Below are 19,243 nucleotides of genomic sequence, written 5' to 3'. Positions count from 1 at the left end.
CATGTGATAAAGAACCATACAATTAGGTAGGTGTTATAAATAGGATATGGCAGAAGAGACATCCCTACTCAGGTTTCCAAGATTTTATAGCATATGCCCAGTCGAGGTTTGCTACTCTTTAATTTTGCCTTTTGGGCTAACCAGCTGACGCCCAGTTGAAAAGACTTATGTTCTTATGAGGCCACAAAAGCCTTAATGTTCAGTCTTCAGCTACCTCAGATTTTGGGGAACGCCATGTACCATCAGCAGCTTTAGTCCCCACCCTCTAATGCTAGCGCTCATCTATCAAACTTAAGGTTGAGAGTGAAGGAAAGGAAGCTTCCAGATAAACATACAGCAGCGCCTAAACAGCTAATCACTCTAGGCTTCCGCTTCCAGGCCCTATAATTAGAAGTCCTTCTTTTCCTTGTATTCCCAGATGACGCAAATGCTTTTTGTGGCTTGGCACCTCATTTGGGGCGTGGGTTTAGTTTATGGCCAGGCTGGAGTCTGGTTTAGTCTTCTGATGCTGCATAAATAGTTCTCAAGCCACAGTCTACTCTGTACAAGTTTTTCCTTTTATGTATATCTGCTTTTTAACTTGTTTTCTAGAAAAAAAAAAAGCTTGTCATTTCTTCCTGCAGAATGTGTGCAAAAGAGGAAATTATAAATTCAAAGGAAGCACGTTATTGGTATAGTACTACACTAGCTATTTCCTCCTTTCCTCTCTATAAAGTTTTTAAAAAAATTATTTTAAAGTTTTGTCAAAAAGTTGGGCTTATTTCTGAGTTATATAAGCTGTATTTGTGTGAATAAGTGGAAGAAAACTTTTTGAGACAGGATACAAGAAGATAATCAGGATAAATTTTGAATGGCTAATTCTCTTAAAATTTGAAGTTGTTTTCCATGTTAGAAGTATTGATGCCAGTTTGAAAAACTAGGAGCATGTTGAAAAGTTTTTATTTGTGATTATATTTTATATGCAAAACAATAACAGTCTTGATTTGGCTAATAGGGACTACTACGTGAATGCTAATTATGAGTAAATCATTGATACACTAATAAAAGAAAGTGAAGTTTATGTTCGGGAATGAGTAATCTATTTGTGCTATAAATACAAATGCATCATATTTCCTGTCATAATTATGTTTCCACTGAATTGTTTTTCATGTGCAGAAATAATTTTGTTGTGGGAATGTGGAGTCAAAATATAGTAGTAGAATTGTGATAATTCAGACTTAATGTAAGTAAGCAAAAAAATAGGAGTCAAGAAATACTGTCCACAAAAAAGAACATGTCCAATCTTTGAAATTTATTGTATGAATAACAACAGTATTTATTGACCTCATGCTGATAGCTATGCACAGACTGGGTGGCAATGTTAAATAAATTGTTATAGGTCTCAATAAATGACACAGTTCATCATCTAAAATGTATTCTCTTGGAAATAGCCGAGATACTGGCATCTAATATCCTATTTTTTAATCAAATATAATGACTGGAGCTGTACCATATGTTAGCCAATAAATAGAAAACTCATATATACTTCATCTTCCCATATAAATGCCCACTTTATCTTTCAATAGGTGCTTGATACTCTTTCAACAAAGAAGTTTTAAGAATTACAAAATAGGATTTTGTTTCTCTTTCTCACAGAAAGCAAATATATTCTGGACAGAATATTAACAAACACACAAATGTTTTAATATGTATATTTTAATTTCTGGAACAACCAGTAAAACCAGTAGATGAATTAAAATTTGATATTAAAAATAGTGAAATTATCTAAAAAAGGGAAGGAAGCAAGAGCAGATAAATAAGCAAAAGTAAAAACAAGGGTGAAATTTAAAAGAGATAACCAATAAAGACCTACTGTATTACACAGAGAACTCTATTCAATATTCTGTAAAATCCTAAATGGGAAAAGGACTTGAAAAAGAATAGATCCATGTATAAGTATAACTGAATCACTTTGCTGTACACTTCAAACTAACATAGCATTGTTAATCAACTATACTCCAATAGCAAGTAAAAATTTTTAAAAATCAAGGGGGAAAAAAAACACGGTACAATCAGAAAAATAATAAAAAGTAGCAAAATGGTAGATGTAAATCCAACCTTTCCCACAAGTTACACTAAATGTGAACGATCTATAAACACTAATTAAAAGTTTGAGATAGGAATAAAAAAAACCCAAAACTGAACCCCAGTTATTATCCAAAACAGAGTCATTTTATAATTATATTGACTGTGAAAGTAAATAGAAAATTATATATTATGCATACATCAATCAAAGCAAAGCTGAGGTAGTGATATTAACACCAGAGAAACTTGGCTTCAGAATAAGGGAAATACTAAGGTCAAAATGGGACATTATGATAAAAGAGGTGATTCACCAAGAAGTCATAACAATCCTAAATTTGTATGAACCTAAAAAAATAGGGCTAAAATTTAGGGAGCTTATATAACTGAAAAAAATATCCATATTTATGCTTGGAGATGTTAACTTCTACTCAATAATAGAACACAAAAGTAGGCAAACAAGTAAGGATGTTAAAGATCTAATAATGCTATCAATTAACTTAATTTACACTGATAGAATACACCAAATGTTCAGGTGTACATGGAACACTTAGCAAGATAGGTTGTTCTGAGACATAAAACAAACTTTAATTTCTTATCATAATGGAATTAAACTTGAAATTAGTATATGAATGATAACTGGAAAATACCCAAACATTTGGAAACTAAACAACATATCTTCCTGACACAGTGATCTAAGCTTCAGCTTTTAAGAAACTTGAAGAAATAGAAAATAAAACTAAAGCAAGGGCAATGAAGGAAATAGTAATAGATGGTCATGATAGCAAGAGAAGGAAGATAAATCAGTGAAATGGAAAAGAGAAAACCAGTGACACCATAATGGTTTCTTTGAGAAGTTCTAGCTAGACTGACCAAGAAAAAAAGAGAAAGGATATGAAATTTCAATATCCTGAATGAAAAGGTGGACATTACTAAAGACCCTACAGACTATTTCCTTGAGTTACAGAGTAATTCTTCCAAAAAAAAACATTACGATATATTTTATATTATAAAAATTGTTACATTTTATATTAACAAAATTTAAAGAGAAATTAAATTACTGTATCTCAGAGTCTTCACACAAACACAAAAAAGGCCCACATAGTTTCACTGGAAAATTTTACCCGCTATTTATTAAAGTATTTCCTCTAGAAATAAGAAAAAAGGAACATTATGCACCCAGACCAGCTTTACCCTAATATCAGAAGAAGACAGAGTATTAGAAAATTACAAACCAGTATCACCCAGGAACACATTCAAAACAGCAAAATATTAGCTAATTCAGTGCAGCAGCATGTAATAAAGGATTTTGACAAAGTAGAGTTTATCCCAGAAATGCAAGACTGTTCCACATTTGATAACCTTTCATTATTAAAATGCACCATACTAATTGACCAAAGAAGAAAAACCACAGAATCATCTCATAGGTGCAGAAAACCATTAGACAAAATTTGACATCTGTTTATTATTAAAACTCTCAACAATTTAGAAGTAGAAAATAATGTTCTTAAGTTGATACAGAGCATTTACAAAAAATCTACAACTAGCATCATACTTAAAGATTGAATACTTCCTTTTAAAACATGGAACAAGGTGTTAATATTGCCTCTCATCATTTCTGTTTACCTCAGCAAAAATAGCAGGTCAAGAGAAAAAAAAAAGGCATGTATTTCATGTAGTGTGGAAAGGAGAAAAATCAAACTATGTCTATTCACATACTGTATGTTTAGAAAGAAAATTCCATGTAATCTACATAAAAGCTCCTAGAATTTGTACAGTGTGTAGGTATGCATACAGTTCAGTTCAGTTCTGTTCAATTCAGTTGCTCAGTTGTGTCTGAATCTTTGCTACCCATGGACTGCAGTGCGCCAGGCCTTCCTGTCCATCACCAACTCCCAGAGCTTACTCATACTCATGTCCATCAAGTCAGTGACACCATCCAGCCATTTCATCCTCTGTCGTCCCCTTCTCGTCCTGCCTTTAGTCTTTCCAAGCATCCGGGTCTTTTCAAATGAGTCAGTTCTTTGCATCAGGTGGCCAGGGTATTGGAGTTTCAGCTTCAGCATCAGTCCTTCCAATGAATATTCAAGACTGATTTCCTCTAGGATAGATTGGTTTGATCTCCTTGCATACAGATATTTATGTAAATAGCAGTTATATCTCTATATACTGCCAAGGAAAATTTGGTAATTGAAATAGAGTATGATTTATAGTTTCAGAAAAACATCTATTTCTGCTTTATTGACTACACCAAAGCCTTTGACTGTGTGGATCACAATAAACTGTGGAAAATTCTGAAAGAGATGGAAATACCAGACCACCTGACCTGCCTCTTGAGAAACCTGTATGCAGGTCAGGAAGCAACAGTTAGAACTGGACGTGGAACAACAGACTGGTTCCCAATAGGAAAAGGAGTCAAGGCTGTATATTGTCACCCTGCTTATTTAACTTATATGCAGAGTACATCATGAGAAATGCTGGGCTGGATGAAGCACAAGCTGGAATCAAGATTGCTGGGAGAAATATCAATAACCTCAGGTATGCAGATGACACCACCCTTATGGCAGAAAGAGAAGAAGAACTAAAGAGCCTCTTGATGAAAGTGAAAGAGGAGAGTGAAAAAGTTGGCTTAAAGTTCAACATTCAGAAAACTAAGATCATGGCATCTGATCCCATCACTTCATGGCAAATAGATGGGGAAACAGTGGAAACAGTGGCAGACTTTATTTTGGGGGGGGCTCCAAAATCACTGCAGATGGTGATTGCAGCCATGAAATTAAAATACGCTTACTCCTTGGAAGGCAAGTTATGATCAACTTAGACAGCATATGAAAAAGCAGAGACATTACTTTGCCAACAAAGGTCCACTAGTCAAGGCTATGGTTTTTCCAGTGGTCATGTATGGATGTGAGAGTTGGACTATAAAGAAAGCTGAGTGCCGAAGAGTTGATCCTTTTGAACTGTGGTGTTTGAGAAGACTCTTGAGAGTCCCTTGGACTGCAAGGAGATCCAACCAGTCCATCCTGAAGGAGATCAGTCCTGGGTGTTCATTGGAAGGCCTGATGCTAAAGCTGAAACTCCAGTACTTTGGCCACCTGATGCGAAGAGTTGACTCATTGGAAAAGACCCTGATGCTGGAAAGATTGAGGGTGGGAAGAGAAGGGGACGACAGAGGGTGAGATGGTTGGATGGCATCACCGACTCGATGGACGTGGGTTTGGGTGGACTCCAGGAGTTGGTGATGGACAGGGAGGCCTGGCGTGCTGCAGCTCATGGGGTCGCAAAGAGTCGGACTTGACTGAACGACTGAACTGAACTGAACTCAACCATTTATAGTAGCACTAAGAAAATATAATCAATCTGCTAAAAGAGAAAAGCAGGACATATCAAGAAATATGAGATGTTCATACATCAGATGACTCATTATTGTTAAGATGTTTGTTATCCCCATTATATAGATATCGAAAAGCTGAATCCGTGTTTGGAAAGGCAAAGGAATTGGAATAGCTAACACAATCTTGGAAAAGGCCAGAAAACAAGGACTTGCTCTATGGGATTTCCAAGTTATAGTAAGTTAAGAAAGTGTGATATTAGTGAATGATAAACACAGATACCAATGGAACAGAATAGGACTTCCAGAAAAACACAATATGGCCAGTTGATCTCTGGCATGTTGACATTGAATGTAGAATAAGATAAACAGTTTAATGGATAAAGATTAGTCTTCAAGAAATCCTGCTGAGACAATTGAACATCATTTTCAAAGAAGATAATTTCTAATACCTCACACTTTGTACAAAAATTAACACAAAATTGATGAAAGACCTAAAGATAAAACATAAAACTGTGAAATTGAACAGGAAACCAGAATTTTTGTGACCTTGTGTTAGGTGCATAATTGTTAGCTATGACATCTCATCAAAATTTGCTTTGTGAAAGACAGGAGGGAATTTAAATAAATAGGCTAGAGTGGAGACAAGTTTTAAACTGGTGAATTGAGTAGGGTGTTACTAGTTGTAGTAGTACTCAAATTGGAACTTAGAATTCAGGTTTTAGAAATGGAAAAAGTGAAAGTGGGTTTTAATTCCATGGGGGAAAGTCTTTCACATGCTTTGTTATCAGATTTGCTATTTTAAAATGCTTGTGAACTCGATGATTCCAGCATTGTAAGCTTTTCTTTACTAGTTGTATGAGAACATCATAAAACCTTGACATGTAAGTATGTCACTATGCATGAATACTGATGTGACCTTAAGGTTTTGTATTCACACAGGAAAAAAGTCCTGCGTTTTAATTTTTTTTTTTAAATTGTAGGAAGTTCTTATATATTTGGTCACTTTTTCCCTTCAATAATATTTTAAACTATGATGAGTGCCTTGTGAAAATATTTCATCCACATACATAATGGTGTTTATTTTCACCCTTTTTTGGTGTGTCCTTCAGGAATGCTTCTAGTCACAACAGATACCCTTGGCCATGACTTCCACGTCTTCCAAATTTTGACTCATCCTTGGTCCTCATCACAAAGTGCTGTCCATCATTTATATACTCTTCACAGGGGAGAAACTGAAGCTAAAGTAAGTAGTATATTTTTTCAGAAGGTGTTTTCTTTGTGTAATATGATATCTAATCCAGAGGTTATTTGTATCATATTGGAGCTTAACTTTAGTGTTGGTGAGTTCATTGTTTTTTCGACTGGGCCAGATAATTAAGAACTTTATACTATTTTGACCCAGTTTATATAAGCAGTAGGTGAACAATGTTGATAAAACAGAAGTTCCAATTTATTCTTCTCTTCCTGTGCTAAAACCGTTTGTTTTCTTAAAGTCCAGTCTATTAGGCATATATCCCACAATCATGCTGAAGTAGTTATGGATGAAATGATATGATATTTCTGTTTGCTTTTGAATGTTCTGGCAGAACAAAACAAAGACATATGTTGAAAACAATATGCAAAGTGTTAATAATTGTCAAAGCTGGGTGATGTTGATGTTGGTGGTTCATAATACACACTAAGTCTCGAGACTAAGTCTCTAGACTAAGTCTCAAGACTTAGTGTGTATTAAGAAATTCCTCTAATAGAAAGTAAAAATAAAGCAGTACCTTTCACCAACATTATGCTGTTTTACTCATTTTTATTGTTTTATAGCAGACTTATTGTTCATTTTTTAAAATATTTTCAGCTCTTCTTGAGTATTTTCTCAGTGAAATGCATTTTAGTTATGGGGTAATATAAAGAATATTGAGTTATATAAAAATATTTTGAAGTTATATAAAGAATATTTTGAAGTTTTTAATTTGAATTGCATTGAAATTACATTTTAATACAGTTAGAATTTACATTGTTTATTATAGAATTTTTGCATCTAGGAATTATTACATTTTAAAATTATTATTGCTGAGGTATAATAGGCTATAGATTGTTTTATGTTAGGTTTGTGTCTTCCTGCTTTGCTGCACTCTACTTTGAGATCTAATACTTTTTCAGAAAAGTTTTTCTTGGATTTTATATATAGAACATGAAAGTGAAAGTAAAAGTTGATCAGTCGTGTCTGATTCTTTGCGATTCCATGGACTGTCCATGGAATTCTCCAGGCCAGAATAGCCTGGAGGGTAGCCTTTCCCTTCTCCAGGGGATCTTCCCAACCCAGGGATCAAACCCAGGTCTCCTGCATGGCAGGCAGATTCTTTACCAGCTGAGCCACAAGGCAAGCCCAAGAATACTGGAGTGGGTAGCCTATCCCTTCTCCAGGAAATCTTCCCGACCCAGGAAATCGAACCAGGGTCTCCTGCATTGCAGGCGGATTCTTTACCAACTGAGCTATCAGGGAAGCCCTTTTATAGAACATAATTTCTGACAATTATTATGCTAATTTTTTACGGTTTTCAATTTTATTTTTCTTATTGCATTAGCTTGGAACTCTAAAACAATATGTAACTAAAAGTAATAATTGTGGTCTTTTCTTTGTTAATGGTACCTCCTATTTTTAAACTTTCTACCATGCTGTTTTGATTACTTTAGCTTTATAATATAGTTTGACATCAGGAAGCATGTTGCTGATACTTCCAACTTTGTACTTCTTGGTCATGATTGCTTTTGTTATTTGGGGTCTTTTGTGGTTCCTACAAATTTTAGGATTGTTTTCTAGTTCTGTGAATATGCCATTTGAATTTTGATAAGAGATTGCATTGAATCTGTAGATTGCTTTCAATAGTGTGGACATTTTAACAGTATTCTTTTAATTCATGAGTATGGAATGTTTTTTCATTTATTTGCATCTTCTTCAGTTTCTTTCATCAATATCTTATGGTTTTCAATGCACAGGTTTTTCACCTCCTTGGCTAAATTTTCCTATGTATTTTATTCTTCTTGATGCAATTGTAAATGCTTTCAGCTTTTATGAAAGAGCTTTCAGCTCGTCACCACTAAGTATAATGTTAGGTGTGGGCTTGTCACATAAGACCTTTATTACGGTGAAATATATTCCCTCTGTACCCACTTTAATGAGTTTTTATCATGAATGGGTGTTGAATTTTGTCAAATGCTTTTTCTGCATCTATTGGGGTGGTTGTATGATTTTTATTTTTCATTTTGTTGATGTGGTGTGGATCTCAGCACCTAGATGCAGACTCACTGGGAGCTGGGCCGTCAGACAGCAGCTTTTAAAGTATGCAAATATACTTCTTTCAGGGGAAGACTGGGAGAAGGACATTTTTAGTCTGCTGTCTCTGCTGTGGCCTGAGTGGATAGTGAGCTAGGAGAAGTCACTTAAAATAAATATCCCATTCCTCATCAAACTTTTTATTACTTCTTTTATTTACATATATCATTTGGTTGAACAGATTCTTTGTTAAATGGGTTATATTCATTCAAAAATTATTTTAATACTCAGAACAGTCCGGATTTGGCCAGTTGGAGCCTATTAGTTTGACATCTGTTAGCTTGACATCTTTGACATCTGTTAGCTTATAATATGTACATTATTCTTTGACAGTGTCCTTACTTTCTGGCACAGTGAAGTTGCTTTCTCCTGTTTAATAACCATTTGCTGTTATTGCTTTCGTATGGAAGTTTTCAATTAGATGAGCATTTTAGGTAAAGATTTACTATTTTCACTATAAAATGTGCTGCCAGGCACATGTTATTTCTTTAAAAAGATTTTTTTTCATTGATGTATAGTTGATGTACAATATTATATCAGTTGCAGGTGGACAGCATAGTGATTCACAATTTTTGAAGGTTATATTCCATTTATAGTTACCAAAAAGTACTAGCTATATTCCCTGTGTTGTACAATACAGGGCACATTTTATTTCTTTTAATTTTTTAACAAGCAATTTTATTTATTTATCTTTGGCTGGGTCTTCATTGCTGCGTGGGCTTTTCTCTAGTAGTGGCAAGCGGGGCTACACTCTAGTTGTGGTGTGTGGGCTTCTCATTGCAGTGGCTTCTCTTGTGGAGCACAGACTCTATGGCACACAGCCTTCAGTAGTTGGAGCACGTGGGCTGAGTAATTGCAGCTCCCAGGCTCGATAGTTGTGGTGCATGGGCTTAGTTGTTCCATGGCTTGTGAGATTTTCCACATCAGAGATCCAAACTGTGTCTCCTGCATTGGCCGGCTGATTCTTTACCACTGAACCACCAGGAAAGCCCCACATTTTATTTCTTTTCTCTTTTTTAATCCCTGTCCTGCCCTCCCTACTTCCTGATATGCTCTACCTCAACTATAATCTCCAGTAATTTGAATATTTTAAGCACCCCCACCTTTTAAAAAATTTACCTCTTTTGCATTAGCATTATTTGTCATTCAATTTACCTTTATTTCTAACACAGAAACAGAGGTCTTGCTTAAGCTTCTTGGGGTCTCTTATCCATAAAACAGTGCCCTGCACATGGACAAATGTTTGAAGGTGCTAATATTTGCTAATGCCAATGCTATTCCTATTTAACAGGTAGGAAAATAAAATAGACATGATTAAAATTGTTTTGTTATATGTCACACCCTATAATTTAGGAGATTGGAAATTTTTAAACCTTAAACATCAAGATCTAAGGAAACACAATTGATAACCATAAAATTAATTTTTATAAGTGTATCCTGAAAATGATTTTGAAATGATATATAAAATTTAACACTGATGATGAAATTTGTATGGCAAGTAATCTGTCTTTGAGTATTTTAAAATCATGTCATTCTGGAATCTTCCGAGAACTCTGAGGATACTTTAATCATGCAAGGAAAAAAGGATCAAATATGTGGATCTAATTATGTTGAATTAAGTTGTTTTATGATCTGTGACTTGGGATATCCTCTGCATCTGACAGTAATTTTCCTCCTAAAGTACATGTGTAGTTAGCAAAATATTCTTAGTTTTCATCAGTAAAGTCATATGTAGTAAAATGTTACAGTATTTAAAAATATACTTCTGTAAAGTCTTACCGAAGCTGACACTGATAGTTTTTGTACTTAACATGCTAATTTTGATAAATGGTACACTTTCTTTGGAAACTTCTGCATATCAAAAACATGTTACTTCTACTTTATCAGAGAAATCCTGCAAAATGGTATGATTAATATGTTTAATTCTCAAGGAGAAATGTACCTGTGTGTAAATGCTCAGTCGTGTCTGACTCTTTGCAATCCCATGGACTGTAGCCTGCCAAGCTCCTCTGTCCATGGGATTTCCCAGGCAAGAATACTGGAGTGGGTTGCCATTTTCTTCTCTAGGGGATCTTCCCTACTCAGGGATTGAACCCACATCTCTTGTGTCTCCCGGATTGGCAGGCGGATTCTCTGCAGTGGTCAGTTCAGGAAAACCAGCCTATGGTACAGGAAAGGGGAACCCAAATGGAGTCTAGACTCCCTTTTTTGATGAGATATTGGTGAGTCTAGGAAGACCAAGATCATGGAGTTCTCAGGACTGACTATCAGAGAGATGAAAGGTACAAAGAAAGAACCCTTGAGATCTGCTAAGAAATCTGCAACCATGGGAAGAACCACCATCATGCCAGTAGGAGGAAGTAAAATTACATTAAAGATGACATTCAGAAAATCTAATGGATGCCACAAAAAAGTTAGAACTAATGGGTGATTTTAACAAGACTTCTGGGTACCATATACTAGAAACAAACAATTGTCAATTTAAAAAAAATTGTTAAGTTTAAAAACAGTGAGCACATCACATGTAGGACTGTATTCTAAAACTGTAAAACATCACTGAGAGTAAAGACCTGATTAGATAAAGAGTTAAGCCATATTCTTGGGCTGGAGTACATAATATTGTTAGAATATAATTTCTCTCCAAACTGATTTGTATATTCAGTGCCATCTCCATTAAAATCCCAGCAGTATTAAACATTTTTGATAGAAATTAATAAGCTACTTCTCAAATTTATATACAACTGCATAGGACTTACACTGGGCAAAATAATATTGAAAAAGAAAAAGTTGGAGCATTACCTGGTAATTAGACTTATTAAAGCTATAGTAACAGGCACATTGCCATCAGTTCAGTTCAGTTGCTCAGTCATGTCCGACTCTTTGTGACCCCATGAATCGTAGCACGCCAGGCCTCCCTGTCCGTCACAAACCCCCGGAGTCTACTCAGACTCATGCCCATTGAGTCGGTGATGCCATCCAGCCATCTCATCCTCTATCGTCCCCTTCTCCTCCTGCCGCCAAATCCCTCCCAGCATCAGGGTCTTTTCCAATGAGTCAGCTCTTCACATGAGGTGGCCAAAGTATTGGAGTTTCAGCTTCAGCATCAGGCCTTCCAATGAACACCCAGGCATTATCTCCTTCAGGATGGACCGGTTGGATCTCCTTGCAGTCCAAGGGACTCTCCAGAGTCTTCTCCAATACCACAGTTCAAAAGCATCAATTTTTCGGTGCTCAGCTTTCTTCACAGTCCCAACTTTCACATCCATACATGACCACTGGAAAAACCATAGCCTTGACCAGAGAGACCTTTGTTGGCAAAATAATGTCTCTGCTTTTTAATATGCTATCTAGGTTGGTCATAACTTTCCTTCCAAGGAGTAAGCGTCTTTTAATTTCATGGCTGCAGTCACCATCTGCAGTGATTTTGGAGCCCAAAAAAATAAAGCCTCTCACTGTTTCCACTGTCTCCCCATCTATTTCCCATGAGGTGATGGGACCAGATGCCATGATCTTAGTTTTCTGAATGTTAAGCTTTAAGCCAACTTTTTCACTCTCCTCTTTCACTTTCATCAAGAGGCTTTTTAGTTCCTCGTCACTTTCTGCCATACATATATGTACAGTTGATTTTTGACAAAGGTGCAAAATGAAGACAAGTTAGTCTTTTCAACAGTGGTAATGAACTGACTGGGTATTTATGTGTGAAAAATGAGTGTTAGCCCATGTCTCATCCCATATACAAAAATGAACTCATACTAGACCATAGATTTAAATATATAAAATCTATGATTGTAAAGCTTTTAGAAGAAAACACAGGAGAAACCCTTTGGCTTAGAGACAAGTTGTCTGGTATCTACACCACATTTTAAGGGAACTCTCAAAAAGTGAATGAGTGGAGGAACTGGCTCTTCCACACAGTGCTGTTGGGAATGTATAATGGTATAGCGACTCTGGAAAATAGTTTGGCAGTTTCTGAAAATCTTAACATAAGCTTGCCATACCACTCAGCAACTTCAGTTATGGGGAGTCCATAACATAAAATTCACATTGTGTACAAATTTACTGCACATTTCTTTCCTGTGGTTGTCATAACAAATTACCTTGAAATGACAGAACAAAACCAAATGGCCTTAAAATGACAGAAATCTATTTTCTCTCATTTCTGGAAGCCCCAAATCCAAAATCAAGGTGTTGGCGAGGCTGCACTCCCTCTAGAGTTCTAACAGAGAATCTGTTCTTTTCCTTTGCCAACTTCTGGTGACTCAGCATTTCTTTGCTTACGGCTAGATACCACTCCAGTATTTACCTCTGTGATCTCATCTCCTCCTCCTCTTCTCTGTGTCTTCTCCTCTTCTTTGTATCTTTTAAGGGTACATTAAATAATCATTTAATATCATTAAATGATTCCATTTAATATCAGCACTGATAATCCAGGATAACTTCTCCTGATCTAGAAATAAATCACTTATTTTGTCATATAAGGTAATTGTCACTCTTTGTACTATAATGTACTGTATGTAGGTTCCACAGAGTAGGATTTGGATATGTCTTGTTTTGAGCCACTGTTTACTTCATTACAGTCCACCCTCTCTGAACCCTAAAATTCAGGATAATTTCATGTTCAAAATACGTTTACCCCATACAAACATCCCTGGAAATCTCAGCACATTACAACATTAGTTCTTAACAGTAAAATGTCATCAGACTCAAAGTTCACATCTCCTCATCAAAACTATCTAAATTAGGTATAGTTGTCACCCTATGTATTATCCATCCTGGAGCAAAATTCCTTTTGATCTGTGTAGGAGAAGGTATAGAGAGAATAAGGCAGAAAAAAAATACATGGAGAAATAAAGATGGGAACTATTCCAGATTTATTGAAAGACAGATTTTGAACATGACAAAGCTGAAAGGTTAAGAATGACATAGTCAACTTTCTGAAAACCAAAGCAAATCTTGAAAGTAGCCAGAGGAAAATAACATATACAGAGAAAAAACATGTTCAAACTGTTGACTTCCTATCAGAAACCGTGGAAGTCAGAAGGCAGTGGAATATCTTGTTTAAAGGACTAAAAGAAAAAAGTACTGGTAATCAAAAATTCTCCATCAAGAGCATCATTTAAGAATGATGACTGAACAGTAAACCTTGCAAATCCACACTGTTGTGCAGGGAGAAATGATAACCAGAGCAAACTTGGATACTTTGGAAGTAATGAAATATCTGAGATTAAAGAGGATTTCCCCCCCCTTCTCAATTCATTTAAAATATGTAGGAATGTTAAAATTTTAAATTTAATGTTAAGATACTTTTTATATGTAAGAAATTTAAACATTTTCTGAGGCTTATATTGTATACATGTAATACATATGATAACTATAGCATAATACCGCTGGTGGCTGGGTGGGAGCAGGTAAATGGAATTATACTGTTCCAAGGTTCATTTGTGCTGTACCTAAGAAGACAAAACCTCATTTAAAGTGGAATTCTAAAAAAATGTTTAATTAATTCAAAAGTAATTCTGCCGAAAGGGAAGAACAGAGACTCAAGACGCAGAGAGGATAAACAGAAAACAAAATTAAATAGTACATCAAAATTCAACCATATAAATCATATACTAAATATTAACATATTTCAGCCTAAAGAACTCCAAACTAAAGGGACAGATTAGCTACTAAAGATTGTCTTTGAGTCTTTAATATGGTGATAGTAAAAACATGTTAAAAGGTATGTCATGCAAATAATAAACATATGCATATTAAAAATTTGACTATATTAATATCAACTAAGAAAGAAGTTAAGACAAAAGACTATTACCAGAGATATTTCACAAGGTTCAAGAGTCAAATTATCAGGAAGATTTAAATGTGCACCTAAAACTAAATTTAATAACACTTTCTAAACATTTGATGTGGCTCAGATGGTAAAGAATCTGCCTGCAATGCAGGAGGCCTGAGTTCGATCCCTGAATTGGGAATATCACCTGGAGGAGGGCATGGCAACCCACTCCAGTATTCTTGCCTGGAGAATCCCCATGGACTGAGGAGCCTGGTGGGCTACAGTCCATGGGGTTGCAAAGAGTCATACATGACTGAGCAACTAAATACATAAGGAAAAAAGGGCAAATCTGTGAGCAATCCTGTTAACTATATTGTCCTGAACAGCTAACCCCCAACACCTGTAGTATATTTATGCTTTTAAATTGTGACATCTTGTATACTTTATATGATATGAAGCAATGGACAGTGGATGGGCAAAGATGTATAACTGATGAATTTAGATGGAAATCACTATGCAGGGCAGGACAAAGCAGATATGATGAGTGGCTTGATTCTAGCTTTTCTCATCAGTGGGTGGATTCTCACCTGGGGCCTTAGTGACCCAGATTCTTCAGTTACCAGCCATGATGTGTTTGTACAGCTCCTGGCCCTGAAAGAGGGACATCTGCAATCTGCTAGTATATAATCTCCTTCATCAGACCATCTGATGGATGGATTGCACACCAGACCATCGGCAAGGCCATTGACAGATGCCCAAGTTTCAGTATAAATATAGCATTTCTATTAATAATCCTTAGGGGAATTATCTAAAGCAGAATCCACAAACTTCTTTTAAAAGCCAGAAAGTAAAATAGCTCTGCATTCTAGATGTTCTCTGTATTACCTGTCATTGTAGCACAAAAACATCCATACAGAAATGAACGGGCATCACTGGCCCACAGTTACAGTGACTCCTCGATTAAAGCAGAGGTGACAGCTTTCCATTATCCTGCTGTGCTGATTGATTCTCATGTTTGTCTATCCCGAGTTTTTGTTGGTGCTGTGCAGCTTCCCTGGGCCTGTGGACACCTTCACTATTCATCTTAGCAAACCATCAGTGAGTCAGGCATCCAAAGGAAGCTCTGTGATTCAAGGGCTTATTGAACCACTGGCATGGCTTCAGGCAGTAGAGTAGGTGATAAAGTAGTTGTAAAAACAAGGTCCTCCTGGGGGTGTTCTGGAACACATTCTGGAGTATACCCTTCCCACTTGACTAGCAGTCCCTCTTGGGACCTTCCCACCATGCTCATCATTGGATTGGAATTGACTTGTCCCAATATGGGTCTGGAAAAATCACAGAGCCTCCATGAGTCAGTTGTTGAGTTACAAGAACCCAGAAGCAGATTAGTAGCTGCCATCTAAAAAAGGGAGTGTACTTGGATGCTGGCTCAGGCAGGTGGCGATGTTGTACTGGGATAACGCCTCTGCGTGCTTTAGCAGCCATTACGTCTCCACCTTCACTTTCTCCTTGGATTCTGGTGTGTCTGTTACATAACATGGGAAGAAATGGAAAGCCTAGCAGGCGAGCTGCTGGGGGCTTCAGTCATCATGGCAGAGGATACCCCCCAACACATACAAGCATGTAAGTACAATCATCAAGCCTTTAATACTAGTTGTTCAGTTCAGTCGCTCAGTCGTGTCCGACTCTTTGCAACCCCATGGACTGCAGCACCCATGGCCTCCCTGCCCATCACCAACACCCAGAGTTTACTCAAATTCATGTCCATTGAGTCAGTGATGCCAGTGATCTCCTTTAGGATCGACTGGTTGGATCTCCTTGCAATACAAGAGACTCTCAAGAGTCTTCTCCAACACCACAGTTCAAAAGCATCAATTCTTCGGCGCTCAGCTTTCTTTATAGTCCAACTCTCATATCCATACACGACTACTAGAAAAACCATAGCTTTGTAGGCAAAGTAATGTCTCTGCTTTTTAATATGCTATCTAGGTTGGTCATAACTTTTCTTCCAAGGAGCAAGCATGTTTTAATTTCATGACTGCAGTCACCATCTACAGTGATTTTGGAGCCCCCCAAAATGAAGTATGTCACTGTTTTCCCATCTATTTGCCATGAAGTGATGGGACTGGATGCTATGATCTTAGTTTTCTGAATGTTGGGTTTTAAGCCAACTTTTTCACTCTCCTCTTTCACTTTCATCAAGAGGCTCTTTAGTTCTTCGCTTTCTGCCATGAGACAGAAACTGCCACTAGTTGTATTCATCAACATAAACTACAATAGTACACCCACCTGTGGCTCAGTGGTGAAGAATCTGCCTGCCAATGCAGGAGACGCAGATTCAACCCCTATTTTAGGAAGATCTCCTCGAGAAGGAAATGGTGACCCACTCCAGTGTTCTTGCCTGGAGAGTCCCATGGACAGCAGAGTCTGGTGGGCTACAGTCCATGGGATCGCAAAGAGTTGGACACGACTGAGCATGCACACACGCATGCACAAGGTCACTTTAGTTCTTCTCTGAACTGTGCTTCCACTTTGTTCTAGGATATTTTTTACTTCTCCAAGGGTGTGGGCTGTTTTCCCTTACACGAGGACATGGACTAGTGTGTTTAAGGTGCACATGCCAGTTTTTCCAGTGACAGCTGCCAGGTGATTTCATTATCCCCTATCTTGGTGGCGGGGGAGGCAAGCCTGCAGATACTATGGGAGCAGCCAGGAGTGTTAGCCTTTTTTCCTCACTTGGCTAAGTGTTCGTGCCAGATATTTCTGGATGAGCAGCGGTGCTGCTTGCCAGCGTCCGGGGAGGATCCAGGCACAGCAGCCCCTTCCTTTCTGTCCCCACTCCTGGCACTGCCCTGGTTCACACTGCAGTCCTTGGCATTTTGGGGCCGCTGCTCATCCTCGTCTCCACTCAGGCTCCAGCTTCAGCAGGAGCCAGCTCCAGTGGCACTGCTGGCACCGTGGTGGTCCCAAGGTGTCACATCCGCATTTTTTGTTTTGATTTTTATTGAAATAATCATAGATTCATGTGCACTTACAAGAAATTGTACTAAGAGATCCCATGTATGTTTTACCCAATTAATCCCAGTGCTAGCATTTTGCAAAACTGGAGTATGTGACAACCAATATACTGACACTGGCACAATGCATTGATCTTTTTCAGATTTCACCTGATTTAGTTGTGTTCATATGTGTGTATATGTGTATGTAAGGGTATATATTTTAATCATATGTGTTGGTTTGTGTATTCTCCACTGCTGTCAAAATACTGAATAGTCCCCTTATGTTACCCTTTTGTAAGTGACCTAACTTTCACAGTTTGTTTAAACATTCACCTGAACTATTTACAGTTTGCACTATTATGAATCTGTTATGTGAACATAGTTTTCATTTCTCTGGCATAGATGCCCAAGAGTTTAGTGTGCTACTTATTTTAGCTCATTTTCAAATTTTTAGTGCCTAGCAGAGTGCAAGCTTGTTATAGGCTTCCCCTGAATATGTTATTGAATACATAAATGAATCTGAAGAATCGATATGGGGAGGGAGTAGGCAGATGAGTTAGACGCTGTGTATGGATTATCGTTGGAAGGACTGATGGTGAAGCTGAAACTCCAGTACTTTGGCCACCTCATGCGAAGGGTTGACTCACTGGAAAAGACCCTGATGCTGGGAGGGATTGGGGGCAGGAGGAGAAGGGGGCGACAGGGGATGAGATGGCTGGATGGCATAACTGACTCGATGGGCATGAGTTTGAGTAAACTCCGGGAGTTGGTAATGGACAGGGAGGCCTGGTGTGCTGCGATTCATGGGGTCACAAAGAGTCGGACACGACCGAGAGACTGAACTGAACTGAACTGAACTGATGGATTATCTCTCTTTACCACATCTCCATTTAAGCAACTTATTCTCATGCCATCTTACTGCTTTTAACCTTGTTGCTTTGTCAGAGTTAGACCATTTTTAACAAAAGTGTATTTATCAATTTTGAAAGAGAAGTCATTGAACTGTTGGGTTGGGAATGTCTATGTTGTTTTTAGTTGCTAAGTTGTTTCCAACTTTTTTGGGACCCCATGGACTGTAGCTCACCAAGCTCCTCTGTCCATGGGATTCTCTAGGCAAGAATACTGGAGTGGGCTCCCATTTCCTTCTCCAGGTGATCTTCCCAACTCAGGGATTGAACCTGCATCTCCTGTATTAGCAGGCAGATTCTTTATCACTGAGCCACCAGGGAAGCCCATATTAATATATTGTGTATTGATTAATTAATGTTATATATTCATTCTTGGGCATATAGCTCATTTTAAATATTTTCCTTTGTTTTCATTAAACATAACCTCATCTGATGGCTTGGACCTTGACCAGTTAGCGTTTGTGGTATGGGACTTGTCTTTATGGTTTGATTGTCATTCTTAGCAGGCTTCTGAAAGATAGTAAGTACTCTGGGATTTGAGATTTTTTATCTTGAGTACTCTCTGCTTTCAGGTTTTCTTTCTTTTTAAAAGGGAGTTGGAAAGGGAATTGGTAATTGAATCCTTAGGCATATATTTGTCTACAGAAATAAAAACACAGGGTTTATTTTTCTCACCTTACAAGAAGGCTGCTGCTGGTTTTGGTACAATGTCTCAGTGACTCTCTTTTTCTTGTGATCACTTTGTAATTGCCACTCCACTGGGCATCATTTCTGAATTCAAAGCAGTAAGATGAATTCACGCAGTAAGGACAGCTTCAGTGATGTTAATTCTTTTTATCA

General features: G+C 37.4%; 1 protein-coding gene across 8 annotated transcripts in view; it reads left to right on the top strand.

The window, feature by feature from the left end:
- BCAS3 (BCAS3 microtubule associated cell migration factor) overlaps positions 1-19,243 on the top strand; it is a 579,738-nt gene that overhangs the window by 190,483 nt on the left and 370,012 nt on the right. For all 8 annotated transcript variants that reach the window (XM_043902888.1, XM_043902895.1, XM_043902891.1 and 5 more), the window contains exon 14: positions 6,505-6,638. In XM_043902888.1, the coding sequence (XP_043758823.1) occupies positions 6,505-6,638 (134 nt within the window). The remainder of the gene's footprint in view (positions 1-6,504; positions 6,639-19,243) is intronic.

This window comes from Cervus elaphus, chromosome 5 (assembly GCF_910594005.1).
Source record: "Cervus elaphus chromosome 5, mCerEla1.1, whole genome shotgun sequence".
Lineage (NCBI taxonomy): Eukaryota > Metazoa > Chordata > Mammalia > Artiodactyla > Cervidae > Cervus > Cervus elaphus.
The sequence above is the reverse complement of the archived record's forward strand: the minus strand, read 5'-3'. Positions and strand labels throughout refer to the sequence as shown.